A 14,750-nucleotide genomic window follows, 5' to 3' on the forward strand; every position below is an offset into this window, starting at 1 on the left:
TGGTTAGTTTATATTGTTGAATGACAACTAATTTTTAACTTTTAAATGCACAGTAGTGTCATTCAGTAAAATGGACTAAGGGTTAATCCCACTACTTTCACTTGGAACATGGAAGACATTTTAGTAATCTATCAGACTATTCTCAGTCCTTGACCTTGGTTGCTTTTATGCCCTATTATTTTTTTCCTTTTGTATTTTTTAATAAAGAAAAGTTATGTTTATATTTTCCAAAGGATAGTAATAATACTTCTGGTGACTTGACCAGGAAGAACATCTGGTGGTTAAATGCAATACTTGATTTGCAACCCAAGGGCCCCAGGTGTTAAATCCCAGCTTTGCCACTTGCTGTCTATGATCTTGGATAGGTCACAGCGTCTCTGCACCTGTTTTCTAATCTATTAAAGAAAGAATAGGACTGGAAGACCTTATGAAACTTCAGACCTCTGGAATACTACTTACTTGATTAAGTAATGGATATCCCATTGACATGTAGTATTTTATCTTTCATCATCACAAAGATACCAACTGTCTTTCAGCCAGAGCAAACATGAAAACTGAGCATTAGTTGGCATAATAACATAGGGAATAGTTGAAATATTGTATACATTTTCAATATTTTAAATTAATTCATTTTTCTATAACATGTTATATTATTTCAGTTTTATTAAAATAGACACTTTTTAAAAAATGAAAGGGGCAGCTAGGTGGTGTAGTGGATAGAGCACCGGCCCTGGATTCAGGAGGACCTGAGGTCAAATCCAGCCTCAGACACTTGACACTTACTAACTGTGTGACCCTGGGCAAGTCACTTAACCCCAATTGCCTCACCCAAAAAAAAGAAATGAGAAATTTTTTAAAAATAGACTTACTATATGTAATAATGCATTTTGTTTTTGGAAACTGGGTTTTCACATCTTATCCAGGCTGGAAATCCAACAGCTACTCAGGGTTGATTCCACTGCTGGTCACCCTAGAGCTTTGACCTGCTTTGTTTCCAACCTGAGGAGGTTTGCCCTTCCTTAGGCAAACAGTTTGTCTTTTCCTGAGAGCTCACTGTATTGGGGTTGAATTTAGTGTGGCTACTGCATTGATTTAGCCCAATGGAGTGTAGAACTTCTGAGCTGAAGAGATCTTCCAACTTCAGCTTCCCCAGCATCAGGACTTACAGGTGTGACTTTGTATACCCATAAATTACATTTTATTTTTTAATTTCATTTTAGGACTTGATAACTTGCTTGATGAAAACAGAGTGCCTGATCTCACACAGATGTACCAATTGTTCAGTCGAGTAAAAGGAGGGCAACAGATACTACTGCAGCACTGGAGTGAATACATCAAGGTATTTCAGATTAATGTTGTGGAAAATGCTTGGCACTATTCTAAACTGAAATTTAGGACTTTTTTTTTTTATAATTATATACATTTTTCAGTCATCAATAATGTATCTTCTCTCCTCATCCCCATCAGCATCCCCACCCTAGCCAGTTGAGAAAAACAAAACCCTTATTACAAACATTTAGTTAAGCAAAACAAATTTCTACAGTAACCGTGTCCAAAAGACATGTATACATAATTCACACGTATGCATAAATGTGGGGCAGGAAGTACACACACACACACACACACACACATTTGCCTCATTCTTTACTGAGTCTTTGATAGGTGGTGGTTAGCATTTTTCTTTTTTCGCGGGGCAGTAAGGGTTAAGTGACTTGCCCAGGGTCACACAGCTAGTAAGCGCCAAGTGTCTGAGGCCAGATTTTTAACTCGGGTCCTCCTGAATCCAGGGCCAGTGCTTTATCCCCTGCACCACCTAGCTGCTCCTAGCTAGCATGTTTATTATTTAGGTTTCTGGAGTTGGACTTGGTGTTGGAGAGTCTCTCAGCTTTTCATGGTTGTTTGTCTTTGCAATTGTTGTCATTGTATAAATTTTCTGGTTCTTTTCACTTCACTCTGCATCAGTCCATACAAGTCTTCCCAGGTTTCTCTGAAACCATCTTCTTCATCATTTTTTTTATATTCCATAATTTAATCAGCAGTTGATGGACATCCCTAGGTTCCCATTCTTTGTCACTTTTGTACCTCCTTAGAGTTCCTTTTGCTTAGAACGAATCCCTAATCTATCCTCTCCTTCCTTTTCACCTTTCCCTCCTATTTTCCTGTTGAATGAAATATTTCTTTATGCAAATCTTTAAGATCATCAAGATATAACAGAACCATTCTTAGACTTTCTTCCTGGACTCCTTTTATGACACCTGATGATGATAGGGTTCAGAAGGGATATGTGTATCATCTCCCCATATTTGAATGTAACAGTTTATCCTTGTTTGGTCCTTTATGATTGTTTATTTGTGTTTGGTTTTTTATGTTTCTCTTAACTCCTGTGTTTGAACTTTAAAATTTCTCTTTAGCTCTAATCTTTTCATCATAAATTTTCGATCATTCTCTATTTCATTAAAAGTTTTTTCCTGGGGCAGCTAGGTGGTACAGTGGATAGGGCACCGGGTCTGGAGTCAGGAGTACCTGAGTTCAAGTCTGGCCTCAGACACTTAACACTTACTAGCTGTGTGACCCTGGGCAAGTCACTTAACCCCAATTGCCTCACTTTAAAAAAAAAATTTTTTTTCCTTTCTGTAGTAGGATAACTCAGTTTTGCCAGGTAAGTATTCTTGATTATAACTCTATATCCTTTGCCATAGTAGTGGCTGCTAAAATCTTGACTGTGGCTCCTCTGGACTTAGATCTTTCTAACTACTTGCAGTATTTTCCTGTGTTCTGGTAGCTCTGGATTTTGTCTATGATGATCCTGGGAGTTTTCTTTTGAGGATTTCTTTCAGGAGGTGACCAGTGAGTTCTTTCTTTACTTTTTCTACTTAGCCCTCTTGTTCTAAGAAATCTCCATAGCTTACTTTTAAAATTTCTTGAAATAGGATATCTAAACTTGTAAGTAGTCCAGTGATTTTAAATGTTTTTCTCCTTGATCTATTTTTTTAAATATTGTTTTTGCTATGAGACACCTTACGTTTTCTGAGTTTTCAGTCTTTTGACTGTTTTCATATTTCTTGTTTTCTCATAAGAATCCATTCTAATTTTCAGGGAGTTTGTTGCCTGGACAAGGTTTATATCTACAATAATTCTAGTTGAATTTTTGCCCAATCTGTGTTTTTCTTTGAGACTTTCCTTTTAGCTATTTTATTTTTCACCATAACAACTTTTATGGTGGGGTTCTTTTGTTGTGTGCTCATTCATCCAGCTGACTTTCTGACTTTGGACTTGATGTTAGGCCTGGGCTCTGCATACTTCTAGATTCAAGGGCTGGACTTGTCTTGCAGCTTCTTGAAGGGGTTGTTAAGTGTTGTATCTATCCAGGATCTCAGGGACAGCTCAGGCTGAAGACCTGCAAACTTTCATTAATCCCAAAGTGTATAATCTAGGGCAAAGTCTGATGGCTTCCTTCCACATCTGGGCCCTGCAAGCTCCTGACCTAGGTTTCAGTCTGGGCAGCAGTGGACTGCTGTTAGACTTAGTCATGACCTGCCAACTGGAAGCTCTGCTGATTCAAAGGGACAGAACTGCAGGCTCCTCTTTGGTCTGAAATTCCTGCCCTGGTTTTTCCTCTGCAGACTAAAGATCTAACTAAAAGCTGAAAATGAGACCACACTATATTCATGCTTGCTTCTGAACTTGCTTCTCTTTCAGTAGTTTTTGTTCCGTGTCTTAATCTTCAGTGTTGATGTTAATGAATGTACACTTGTGATGGATTTGAAGTCTTACTTTTCTTACATATATTGCTGTTATATCTTAAGATGACATTGCAAATTATTAGTAATTGTATAGGTAAAATGATTTAAAAAAAACTAGGGGTTATGCTCATGTCGTATATAAAGACTATTCTTTGTGGTTTTAAACTGATTTTGTTTTTTAAGACATATAACTTTGTAATTCCACTTCTAAAACTTAAAGTCTTCTTATGCCTTTCTTCAAAAAGACCAGTGTATAATAATGCAGCTAGAATCAAAAGAAAGACTAGATATTAGGGGAGGGGGTGATCTTTGCAGTAAATAACTATGAAAGAGGTCTTATATACAAAATTCCAGTGAATTAACACATAGTAAGATTAAAAGCCTTTCCTCAATTGCCAGACAGTTAAAAAATAAGAATAGTTTTCTCTGCCTCCCTCTTCTAGTCTGGAAATAGTGACCAATCACAGGCCCATTCTCAGTTTTGACCTGTTTCCAACCTGGTCCAGTTTATTCATTTGGCATCCTAGTAGTATCCTCTCCCAGGGGCTCAACATATTGTGTCTGGGCTCAGTGTAGACACCCAGTCTTTGTTGTGACTAAGAGCTTCCAGTCTCAATTTCCCCAGCCAAGACAGCATAATGTTGTTACCACCCCCAGCTGACTAATAATTATCAAAAGAAGAAACCTGTTCAGAAACATTTGTCAAGATAGTTAACTTTAATAATGTGAAAGTTTCCCAAGAAATTGAACCATAAACTTGGCCTTATTTTCATGACTATATAAGAATGGTTTAGTTTGGTATGTCTTTTTTCTTTTTTGTTTAAATTTATTTTAATGAATGTTAACAGATTATAGAATTTTTCAGCATTTTAATACAAAATTAACTTAATGTTACTAAAAATTAATTTCTAAGCCTTCTCTGTCTTAAATTGTATATTTGATAAAAGCATAAGAAAATAATTTGAGATATGTGATTTGGTATTCATTTGTTTTCACAGACTTTTGGAACAACAATCGTAGTTAATCCTGAAAAGGACAAAGATATGGTGCAAGAACTATTAGACTTTAAGGATAAAGTGGACCACATCATAGAAATATGCTTTCAGAAAAATGAAAAATTCATTAACTTGATGAAAGAATCCTTTGAAACATTTATCAACAAGAGACCAAATAAGCCAGCAGAACTAATAGGTAAGAAAAACGCATTTCTATAAAGCATCTTTTAAATATTTTAGAAAAAATAAAGGAATACTCAGGCAAAAGAAAAATTAGTTGAAACATGAATATAAAATGTGTATGAGATTTATTCTAGAAATAAAATTGTCTTTCATTAAGACTTGGGTTTTCAAAGAAAGCCATTGTGAAGTAGTGAAGTAACTCACTAATCATATGAGAAAAGATATTCCACTAAGAAATGTGAGTTTGGCTTCCAAAAGTAGAACTTTTCAATGGATTGATGAATGACTATTGCCCATTTAAGACTAACTTGGACACAAAATATTTCTTAATTTGTATAAGTTGTAATAACTTCAGAGCCGCCGTTTATGAAGACTGAATGTGCCAGAATGTATATAATCCTAACCAACTGGAGGAAACCTGTTTTTTTGTTTTTAGTGAGGCAGTTGGGGTTAAGTGACTTGCCCAGGGTCACACAGCTAGTAAGTGTTAAGTGTCTGAGGCCGGATTTGAACTCAGGTACTCCTGACTCCAGGGCCAGTGCTCTATCCACTGCGCCACCTAGCTGCCCCTTGGAGGAAACTTTTATTAGGTAATTTGAGATGGCATGCTATATGTCATTACCTAGACTTTAGATATGAGTACAACTGTGAGAGTCAGTGTATAATGTCATATACCATCTCTGTTTTAAGGGACACATTCTCTTTACCATTTCTGTATCATACAGTCTGCAGAGGGCTTAAATTAGATGAGATTGCACAAGCTAACAAGATTATCCACTAGATGCTATTAAATGTACCCTTGGCCTCTTATACCAGAAGGAAGGAGAGCTAACATTTTTTTAAAACTAGTACAGCTCTACTTATTAAAGAGAATCACACTCTTACTAAATAAAAAAAAAGCACATACTATTTTTTAAAAATAAACATTTTTATTTTAAATTTTGTGTTCCAAATTCCATCTCTCACTCCCTTTTCCCCTCCCAGAGGCAAGTGAGCAATCAAATATAAATTATGCATGTGCAGTTACATAAAACATTACCATATTAGTCATTTTATATTAGAAAAATAAAACAATGAAAGTGAAAAATAGCATGCTTCAGTCTGTGTCCAATCAATATCAGTGCTTTCTTTGAAAGGGATTAGTATGCTTCGCCATTAGTCCTTTTGGATTATCTTGGATCATTGTATTGTTGAGAATAAGTCATTCAAAGTTCATCTAACAATATTGCTGTCTCTGTGCATAATATTCTCCTGGTTCTGCTCTCTTCCCTATACATCAGTTCATATAAGTCTTTCCAGGCCTTTCTGAAATCATCCTGCTTGTCATTTCTTATAACACAATAATACTCCATTACAATCATATACCATAGTTTGTTTATCCATTCCCCAATTGATGGGCATCCCTTTGATTTCCAGTTCTTGGCCACCCCAATATGAGCTGCTAGAAATATTTTTGTACATATAGGTCTTTTTCTCTTTTTTGGGATGTCTTTAGGATATAAACCTAGCAGTAGTATTGCTGAATCAAAGGGTATGCACAGTTCTGTAGCCCTTTGGGTATATTTCTGAATTGCTCTCCAGAATGGTTGGATCAGTTCATACTCCACCAATAATGGATTAGCATCCCAGTTTTCCCACATCCCCTCCAACATCCAACATTTTCTTTTTTTTTTGTTGTTATATTAGCCATTCTGATAGGTATGAGGTGGTACCTCAGAGCTGTTTTAATTTGCATTTCTCTGATCAGGAGTGATTTAGAACATTTTTTTAAAATTTGTAATAAAGTATTTTTTTTTCCTGTTACATGTAAAGATAGTTCTCAACTTTTGTTTATACAAGCTTTCCAATTTCAGATTTTTCTCCCTCCCTCCCTCCTCCCCTAGACAGCAGGTAATCTGATAGAGGTTTTATTTATATATATATATATATATATATATATATATATATATATATATATATATATACATATATACATACACACACACATACATAACATTAAACACATTTCTGCATTAGTCATGTTATAAGAGAAAAATCAGAACAATGACAAAAAACCTCAGAACAGAAAAACAACAGCACCAAAGACAAAAGAAATAGTATGGTTCATTCAGCATCTATACTCCACAGTTCTTTTTTTTTTTTTTCCTGGATTTGGAGATCCTCTTCTATCATGAGTTCCCTGGAACTCTTCTGTACCGTTGCATTGGTGAGAAGAATATAGTCCATCACAGTAGATCAACACTCAGTGTTGATGATACTGTGTACAATGTTCTTCTGGTTCTGCTCATCTCACTCATCATCAGCCCACGCAAGACCCTCCAGGTTTCTCTGAACTCCTCCTGCTCATTGTTTCTTACAGCACAATAATATTCCATTGTATTCATATACCACAACTTGTCCAGCCATTCCCCAACTGATGGGCATCCCCATAACTTCCAATTCCTTGCCACCACATAAAGAGCAGCTATAAATATTTTTGTACATGTGGATCCCTCTCCCCTATCCATGATCGCTTTGGGAAAAAGACCCAAAAGTGGTATTGCTGGGTCAAAGGGTATGCACCGCTTTATAGCCCTTTGGGCATAATTCCAAATTGCTCTCCAGAATGGTTGGATCAGTTCACAGCTCCACCAACAATGCATTAGTGTTCCAGTTTTTCCACAGCTTCTCCAACATTTATTATTTTCCTTTTTTGTAATTTTAGCCAATCAGATAGGTGTCAGGTGGTACCTCAGAGTTGTTTTAATTTGCATTTCTCTGATCAAGAGTGATTTAGGGGGCAGCTAGGTGGCGCAGCGGATAGAGCACCGGCCCTGGAGTCAGGAGTACCTGAATTCAAATCCGGCCTCAGACACTTAACACTTACTAGCTGTGTGACCCTGGGCAAGTCACTTAACCCCAATTGCCTCACTAAAAAAAAAAAAAGAGTGATTTAGAACATTTTTTCATAGGATTATAGATAGCTTTGGTTTCTTTGCCTGAAAATTGCCTGTTCGTATCCTTTGACCTTTTATCAATTGTGTAAATGACTTGTATTTTTATAAATTTGACTCAGTTCTCTGTATATTTTATCAGAGATACTTTAAAAAAAATTATTTCCCAATTTTCTGTTTTATTATATTGTTTGTGTTGGTTTTGCTTGTGCAAAAGCATTTTAATTTTATATAATCAAAATTATCTGTCTTGGTTCTAAATTCTTTCCCTGTGCGTAAATCTTTTTTTGTTTGTTTTTTGTTGTTGTTTGTTTTGGTTGGGGGTTTTTTTTTGGTTTTGGTTTTTTTTGTTTTTTGCAGGGCAGTGAGGGTTAAGTGACTTGCCCAGGGTCACACAGCTAGTGTCAAGTATCTGAGGCCAGATTTGAACTCAGGTCCTCCTGAATCCAGGGCCAGTGCTTTATCCACTGTGCCACCTAGCTGCCCCCTCCTTGTCCATAAATCTATTCCTTGTTCTCCTAGTTTGCTTATGCTATCGCCCTTTATGTGTAAATCATGTACCCATTTTGACCTTATTTTAATATTTGGGGTGAGATGTTGGTCTATATCTAGTTTCTGCCATACTGTTTTTCAGTTTTCCCAGCAATTTTTTTTGTCAAATAATGAGTTTTTGTTCCAAAAACTTGGATCTTTGAGTTTGTCATATACTAGATTACTATAGCATAATTTGTACCTATTCTAGTCCACTGATTCACCTCTCTATTTCTTAGCCAGGACCATATTGTTTTGAGAATTACCAAAAATCACACACTTTTGAGAGCACAATACCTTAAACTTTGGAAGTATTTAATAAATATTTGTTGAGTTGGGAAGAATAATTTAAAATATAAAGTGAATTTAGAATCACTGCTTATAAAAGAATTAGCCACTGATGTCAGAATGAATAATTCAGAGTTACCTAGAAGTTTCATTATTTAGGGGGCATTCAAAGAGCTCATAAAAGTATTTTCTTAAATTTATGTATCACTCAGGAAAATTATTTGACTTATTTTGTACTCCACCATCATTAATTTCAGTAACTAAGGATTCCCCTGGGTTTTATACTTTCTGTCCCTCTCTATGAAGGAGTGGTCTCCATAGTTAGCTTGCATTATCCTGAGAATAAAGATCTTTTATGTGTAATGTCTTTACATGCACATGGAGGAAATCAAGCAGTTTCTATTTAATTTCCCTAGCCCAAGACCCAAAGAAAACCCTTTTTCCTGGTAGGGAGAAGAAGTCATAAATTAGAGAAAATATAATTTGAAAATTCAACATTTCAGTGTCATTAACAATATATCGGGGCAGCTAGGTGGTGCAGTGGATAGAGCACCAGCCCTGGAGTCCAGAGTACCTGAGTTCAAATCTGGCCTCAGACACTTAACACTTACTAGCTGTGTGACCCTGGGCAAGTCACTTAACCCCAATTGCCTCACCAAAAAAACCCCAATATATCGTGCCATACCAGTGCATGATTACTTATGTAGCCCACATTATTCAAACTTCTCTTTGAAAATATTTACTAATAACCACCAAGTAAAAAAGTGTTAGAAAATATGAAAATACTTTCCATTTCATAGTACATTAATATTGCTTGGTCAATGTAATATATAGAGAGCTGATCTTGGACTCAGGAAAACATAGTTTAAATCTTATCTCAAACTCTTAGTTGCTGGAGAGTTGGGTTCATTGGTACAGGGAGTTCCCCATACCAATGAAATCACAGATCTAAACCACAAAACTGTTTCAGAATGATCCTTGATCTAATTATGTTTTTCTGATTTTAAATTCTATATTTTAAATGCATATGTAAAAATAGTTGTCAATTATCCTTATCTTTTAGCAAAACATGTTGATTCCAAGCTAAGAGCTGGTAATAAAGAAGCAACGGACGAAGAACTAGAACGAATTCTTGACAAAATCATGATAATATTCAGATTTATTCATGGTAAGAAATAATTACATTGGACAAAGTCGTATCTTCAGAAATGTTACTAGTATTGTATAGATTAAAATCTCTATATTTGGGCCTGATCTTTATTTATATTATATTATTGAGCTAACAAGGTCAACCATGTGAAAGTCAGAAATTGGGGAAGGAAACATAGTCTTTGATTTTGAGACTCATAGTAAATAAAAAGTTGGGTTTATTCCTAAATAAATATAGGGATCTTCTGATCGAAAAATAGCTTTGAATATTAATTTCTCTTTATAACTCATGCTGTAATTTTATCCTTATTTTGACCTATAAATAGGTAAAGATGTTTTTGAGGCATTTTATAAGAAAGATTTGGCAAAAAGACTCCTTGTTGGAAAAAGTGCTTCTGTTGATGCTGAAAAGTCTATGTTGTCAAAACTAAAACATGGTGAGCAATTGCAAAAATGAGATATTCTTTCTCTTATTCTTAGAGATTCTTCACAGTGACTAATTTTACTTCTTTTCTTATTCTTACAATCCTTTTCCTTGTGGGACAGAATGTGGTGCTGCTTTCACCAGCAAGTTGGAGGGGATGTTCAAGGACATGGAACTCTCCAAAGACATTATGATTCAGTTTAAACAGGTACATTATGTTGACTAAGTAGATGGGCAAATGATTTTTAAAATGTATTGTCCATGTTTGAGTTATGGGAAAATCATTATTTTTTAAATATTGAACATCTGTATTCGTTTTTAGTACATGCAGAATCAAAGTGACCCAGGTAATATAGACCTGACAGTAAATATACTTACTATGGGATACTGGCCAACATACACACCCATGGAAGTGCATTTAACTCCAGAGGTAAGTGCTCTAAAAATAAGTATTATTTATAGGACATCTGTTGATAGTTTCTTGGAAGCCCAGTATGTCAAAGAGCTACCACCTCAACATAAAATCCTCTATCCAGACTTACACTGTTATATCAATACTATTGTATTGATAATTCATTCACAATATATTATGTGCCTATACAAACAAGCTTTTAGTTGTAATATTGTCCAAAAATTATCTTGGGCAATTTGGAAATAATTGCTTTCTCTTTCCACCAATTTCCTTTTCTTCATGGTTTATCACTATGTGGCTTTCTCTTAACCTGAAGGTTGTCATCATCGTAGATAATGCAGTGAATAGAATGTTGAACTAGGAGTCTAGAAGATATAAATTCAGATCTTGCCTCAGACACTATCTACATGATCCTGGGCACCTGGCACCTTCTGTGCCAGATTAAAAAAAAAAAAAACAGATAAGTTTTTGTGTTTGCAGTGCAATGAGGGTTAAGTGACTTGCCCAGGGTCACGCAGCTAGTGTCAAGTGTCTGAGGCCGAATTTGAACTCGGGTCCTCCTGAATCCAGGGCCAGTGTTTTATCCACCGCGCCACCTAATTGCCTCATCAAATTCCGTATCTTTAAAATGATAATAGTTGTTCCCAAAGTTGTTGTGAAGATAAAATAAGATAGTATTTAGAAAGTACTTTTCAAATCTTAATATACCATATAAATGCTAACTATTGTTTTTTATTATTTTAGAAATTTATGTACACAATAATCTGCATGTAAATCTGGCCACTATACAAAGTTGCCTTAAACAAGTATGACTACTGCTATTTCTGAGAGCTTTAATTTAAGACATTTATAGTCAAAACCTACAAACTGAATAAATACTGAACAAATGGTTTTGTTGTTCAGTCATTTCAGTCATGTCTGACTCTGTGACTCCATTTGGGGTTTTCTTGGCAAAGATACTGGAGCGGTTTGCCATTTCCTTCTACAGCTCATTTTACAGATGAGGAAACTGAGGCAAACAGGCAGAAGGTGATTTGCTCAGGGTCACACAGGTAGGAAGTGTCTGAGGCTAGATTTCAACTCAAGATGATGAGTCTTCCTGACCAAACCAGGCAGTCTGTATACCTTATTTAAACAAATTAGGGTCAAAGACCAGCAGAAATAATTATTAATTGGACACTTCATCTTTAATCATGATGGGGGTCAGATATGGATAATTCAGGGTAATTGATGATCATTATTATTAAACATTTAAACTTAAATCCAGAGGATGTTGGGAAGTTATAAGTATTCTAAAGCATCGAGCTGTTTCTAAGTTCACTTTGAATAGACTCTTAGAATATCTTTTGTACATTTACTGAGGGGTATTAGCTATTATTTAGGGTAACAGAACCTCTTGATTTTTGCATCATTTACCACATAGCAAGGATTCTAGCAAAAGTTTGTTTAAATAAGTTTAAATAGATTCATCCCTTGGTTATCTATTTTTTGTAGCATATAATTTTCCATTTAGAAAATGACTGTGAATGGAATACTATTATGCTGTAAGAAATGATGAGCAGGCAGGTTTCAGAAAAACCTGAGAAGACTTAAGTGGACTGATGCTGAGTGAAGTGAGCAGAACCAGGAGAACATTGTACACAGTAACAGCAACACTGTGTGATGATCCAAGACAGTTTCAAAGAACTCATGATGGAAAATGTTCTCCACATCCAAAAAAAAGAACTGTGGATTCTGAATGCAGATTGAACCATACCATTTCTACTTTTGTTTTTGTTTTTTAAGGTTTTTCCCTTTTGTTCTGATTCTTTCACAACTAATGCAGAAATATGTTCAATGTGATTGTACATATATAACCTATATCAGATTGCTTTCTGTCTTGCAGAGGGGGGAGGGAAGAGAGAGAGGGAGAAAAATTTGGAACTAAAAATCTTATGAAAACAAATGTTGAAAACTACCTTTACATGTAATTGGAAAATAATAAGATACTTTTATGACTTAAAAAGAAAATGTGAACCATGCATTGTAATTTTCAGAAATGGTCGCATAAATAGCCAATAACACTTCTAACAACAACACCATCAAACAGGAAAGAAAAAATTTTCTTTCATCTAACTTAAAAAATAATTTTCATAAAAGCTATGTGAAGAGGACTACTACTACTACTCTGAATTATTCTTTTTTAAGTAACTCTGAGGCATTTGGTTTTTTCATTTAAATCTAGACTATGAAGAATTTAATAGATTTTTGTCTAATACAGTATTCTGGTTTTTAGGTAAATAGAATTTTGCATAAGGAAACTTTTCCCCTTTATATTAACAGATGGTTAAACTTCAAGAAGTATTTAAGACATTTTATCTTGGGAAACACAGTGGTCGAAAACTTCAATGGCAAACTACTTTGGGACATGCTGTTTTGAAAGCAGAATTCAAAGAAGTATGTTAATTTGTTTCATAAGCATAATCATTTTATCAGGATTTTTAAAACACTTTAAACAAATACGGTTCTTTCCCTGCCCTCCCTCTCCCCCCAACTCCCATAATGAAAATAACAGTATGAAAAAAGGTAGTGATTTTACTCTGGAACTTAAGAAAAGGAAATCATTGGTAGTAACACTTAGTTCTATACAGTAGGCTATGTTCTTTACCTTAGGTAACTTTATCAATTAAGGAAGTAACCAAAAAAGGAATAAACAATACAAATACCTTGTCTTTAAAAATAAATTGGTTTCTAATAAATTAAAACTTGGTGCTGTAATATAATACTTGCAATTAAAATTTAAACTTATGTTGTGTTTCTAAGGTATTATATAACTAGAATGTTCCTCAGGATTTTTAAAGAGATGCTTTTGTGTGCATGTGCCCTGTAATTTCTTTATTTTCTGTTTTGCAGTATGCTTCTGGTACATTGTTTTTGACAAATTCATTTCCTCTGTAAATAGGCATGATGAAGTAATTTTGAATCAAAACTGTCTCAGATGATCTTACCTGTTTTATTTGGTAAAGAACCATCTCCCCCCCAAAATTGACTAATCTCTGAGAGAGATTTTTTTCTTAGTAGAAAAAAAAAGTTGAAGCAAATGAATGGAGCCAAACTGAGCTTTTATTTGGTGGTGTACATCGAACTTATACAGGGAACCTGGGCTTAAAGAGTCTCATACCATTCAGTAGCAGCCTTTGCAAAAATATTAAAGAAGTTAGTAATCAAGGACCTTTGGTTCCATTGATGTGGGAATTCCTTCCACCTATACAGATGGCAGCCAGCTAATTTGTAGCCTAAATGAGAATATTTAACAAAAATGCAGGTCATTCTTTTTCTTCCTTTGTAATTTTGGTTCTTCCTTCTCTCCCTACCCCACCCCCACCTTTTTTTTTTTTAAATGAAACCTGGGATTTCGTTGGAGCTCCTAGTAAGAAATTTCTTCTTACCACTGCAGACAGCCTCTAATTTATAGCAGGGTTTTAGAAATATTAAAGGGTCTAGGGATTTTTAGACACTGTGGAGTTAGGTTACTTAAACCCAGGTCTTAACTCTGAACTATCTAGCCACTAAGCCCCCCCCTCCTCTTTTCTGTCATTCATTTTGTCTTTTATTCCTCTTATATTGGTTATCTTTCAAAGAAAATGCCCATTGACTTTAAAAGGAACTCAGTAGGACAAGGACTGGGAATTAGCATGGGAGTGTGTGTGTGTATTGTTTCTGAAACAAATATTAATTAATTTTTTTTCCCTTAGGGAAAGAAGGAGTTTCAGGTGTCACTCTTCCAGACATTAGTGCTCCTCATGTTTAATGAAGGAGATGAATTCAGTTTTGAAGAAATAAAAATGGCTACTGGTGTAGGTAGGGAAAACAACTTTTGTATATTCACAGTATCCTGATAATATCTTCAAAGCACTTATTTGCTTCTGATGATGCTGTTCTAGATGGTGTATCATTCTACCCTACTTTCTTGAGGAATTTAGTACCTATTTCACTGTCTCTCCTCCCCAAACTCCTGTCTTGATCTTTCATGGTGATACTACCTCAAACTCTCTAACCTCCCAACTCTTCCATTTCCTCAAGTACCATTACATTCTATGTCAGCTGCTCAGG

General features: G+C 35.2%; 1 protein-coding gene across 2 annotated transcripts in view; it reads left to right on the plus strand.

Moving 5' to 3' along the window:
* The window catches only part of CUL4A (cullin 4A), a 75,920-nt gene that overhangs the window by 49,678 nt on the left and 11,492 nt on the right, over nt 1-14,750 (plus strand). For both annotated transcript variants that reach the window (XM_043991762.1, XM_043991763.1), the window contains exons 10-17: nt 1,221-1,339; nt 4,742-4,934; nt 9,737-9,841; nt 10,149-10,259; nt 10,369-10,454; nt 10,569-10,676; nt 12,981-13,094; nt 14,393-14,498. In XM_043991762.1, coding sequence (XP_043847697.1) covers nt 1,221-1,339; nt 4,742-4,934; nt 9,737-9,841; nt 10,149-10,259; nt 10,369-10,454; nt 10,569-10,676; nt 12,981-13,094; nt 14,393-14,498 — 942 coding nt within the window. The remainder of the gene's footprint in view (nt 1-1,220; nt 1,340-4,741; nt 4,935-9,736; nt 9,842-10,148; nt 10,260-10,368; nt 10,455-10,568; nt 10,677-12,980; nt 13,095-14,392; nt 14,499-14,750) is intronic.

This window comes from Dromiciops gliroides, chromosome 3, assembly GCF_019393635.1.
Source record: "Dromiciops gliroides isolate mDroGli1 chromosome 3, mDroGli1.pri, whole genome shotgun sequence".
Classification (NCBI taxonomy): Eukaryota; Metazoa; Chordata; class Mammalia; order Microbiotheria; family Microbiotheriidae; genus Dromiciops; species Dromiciops gliroides.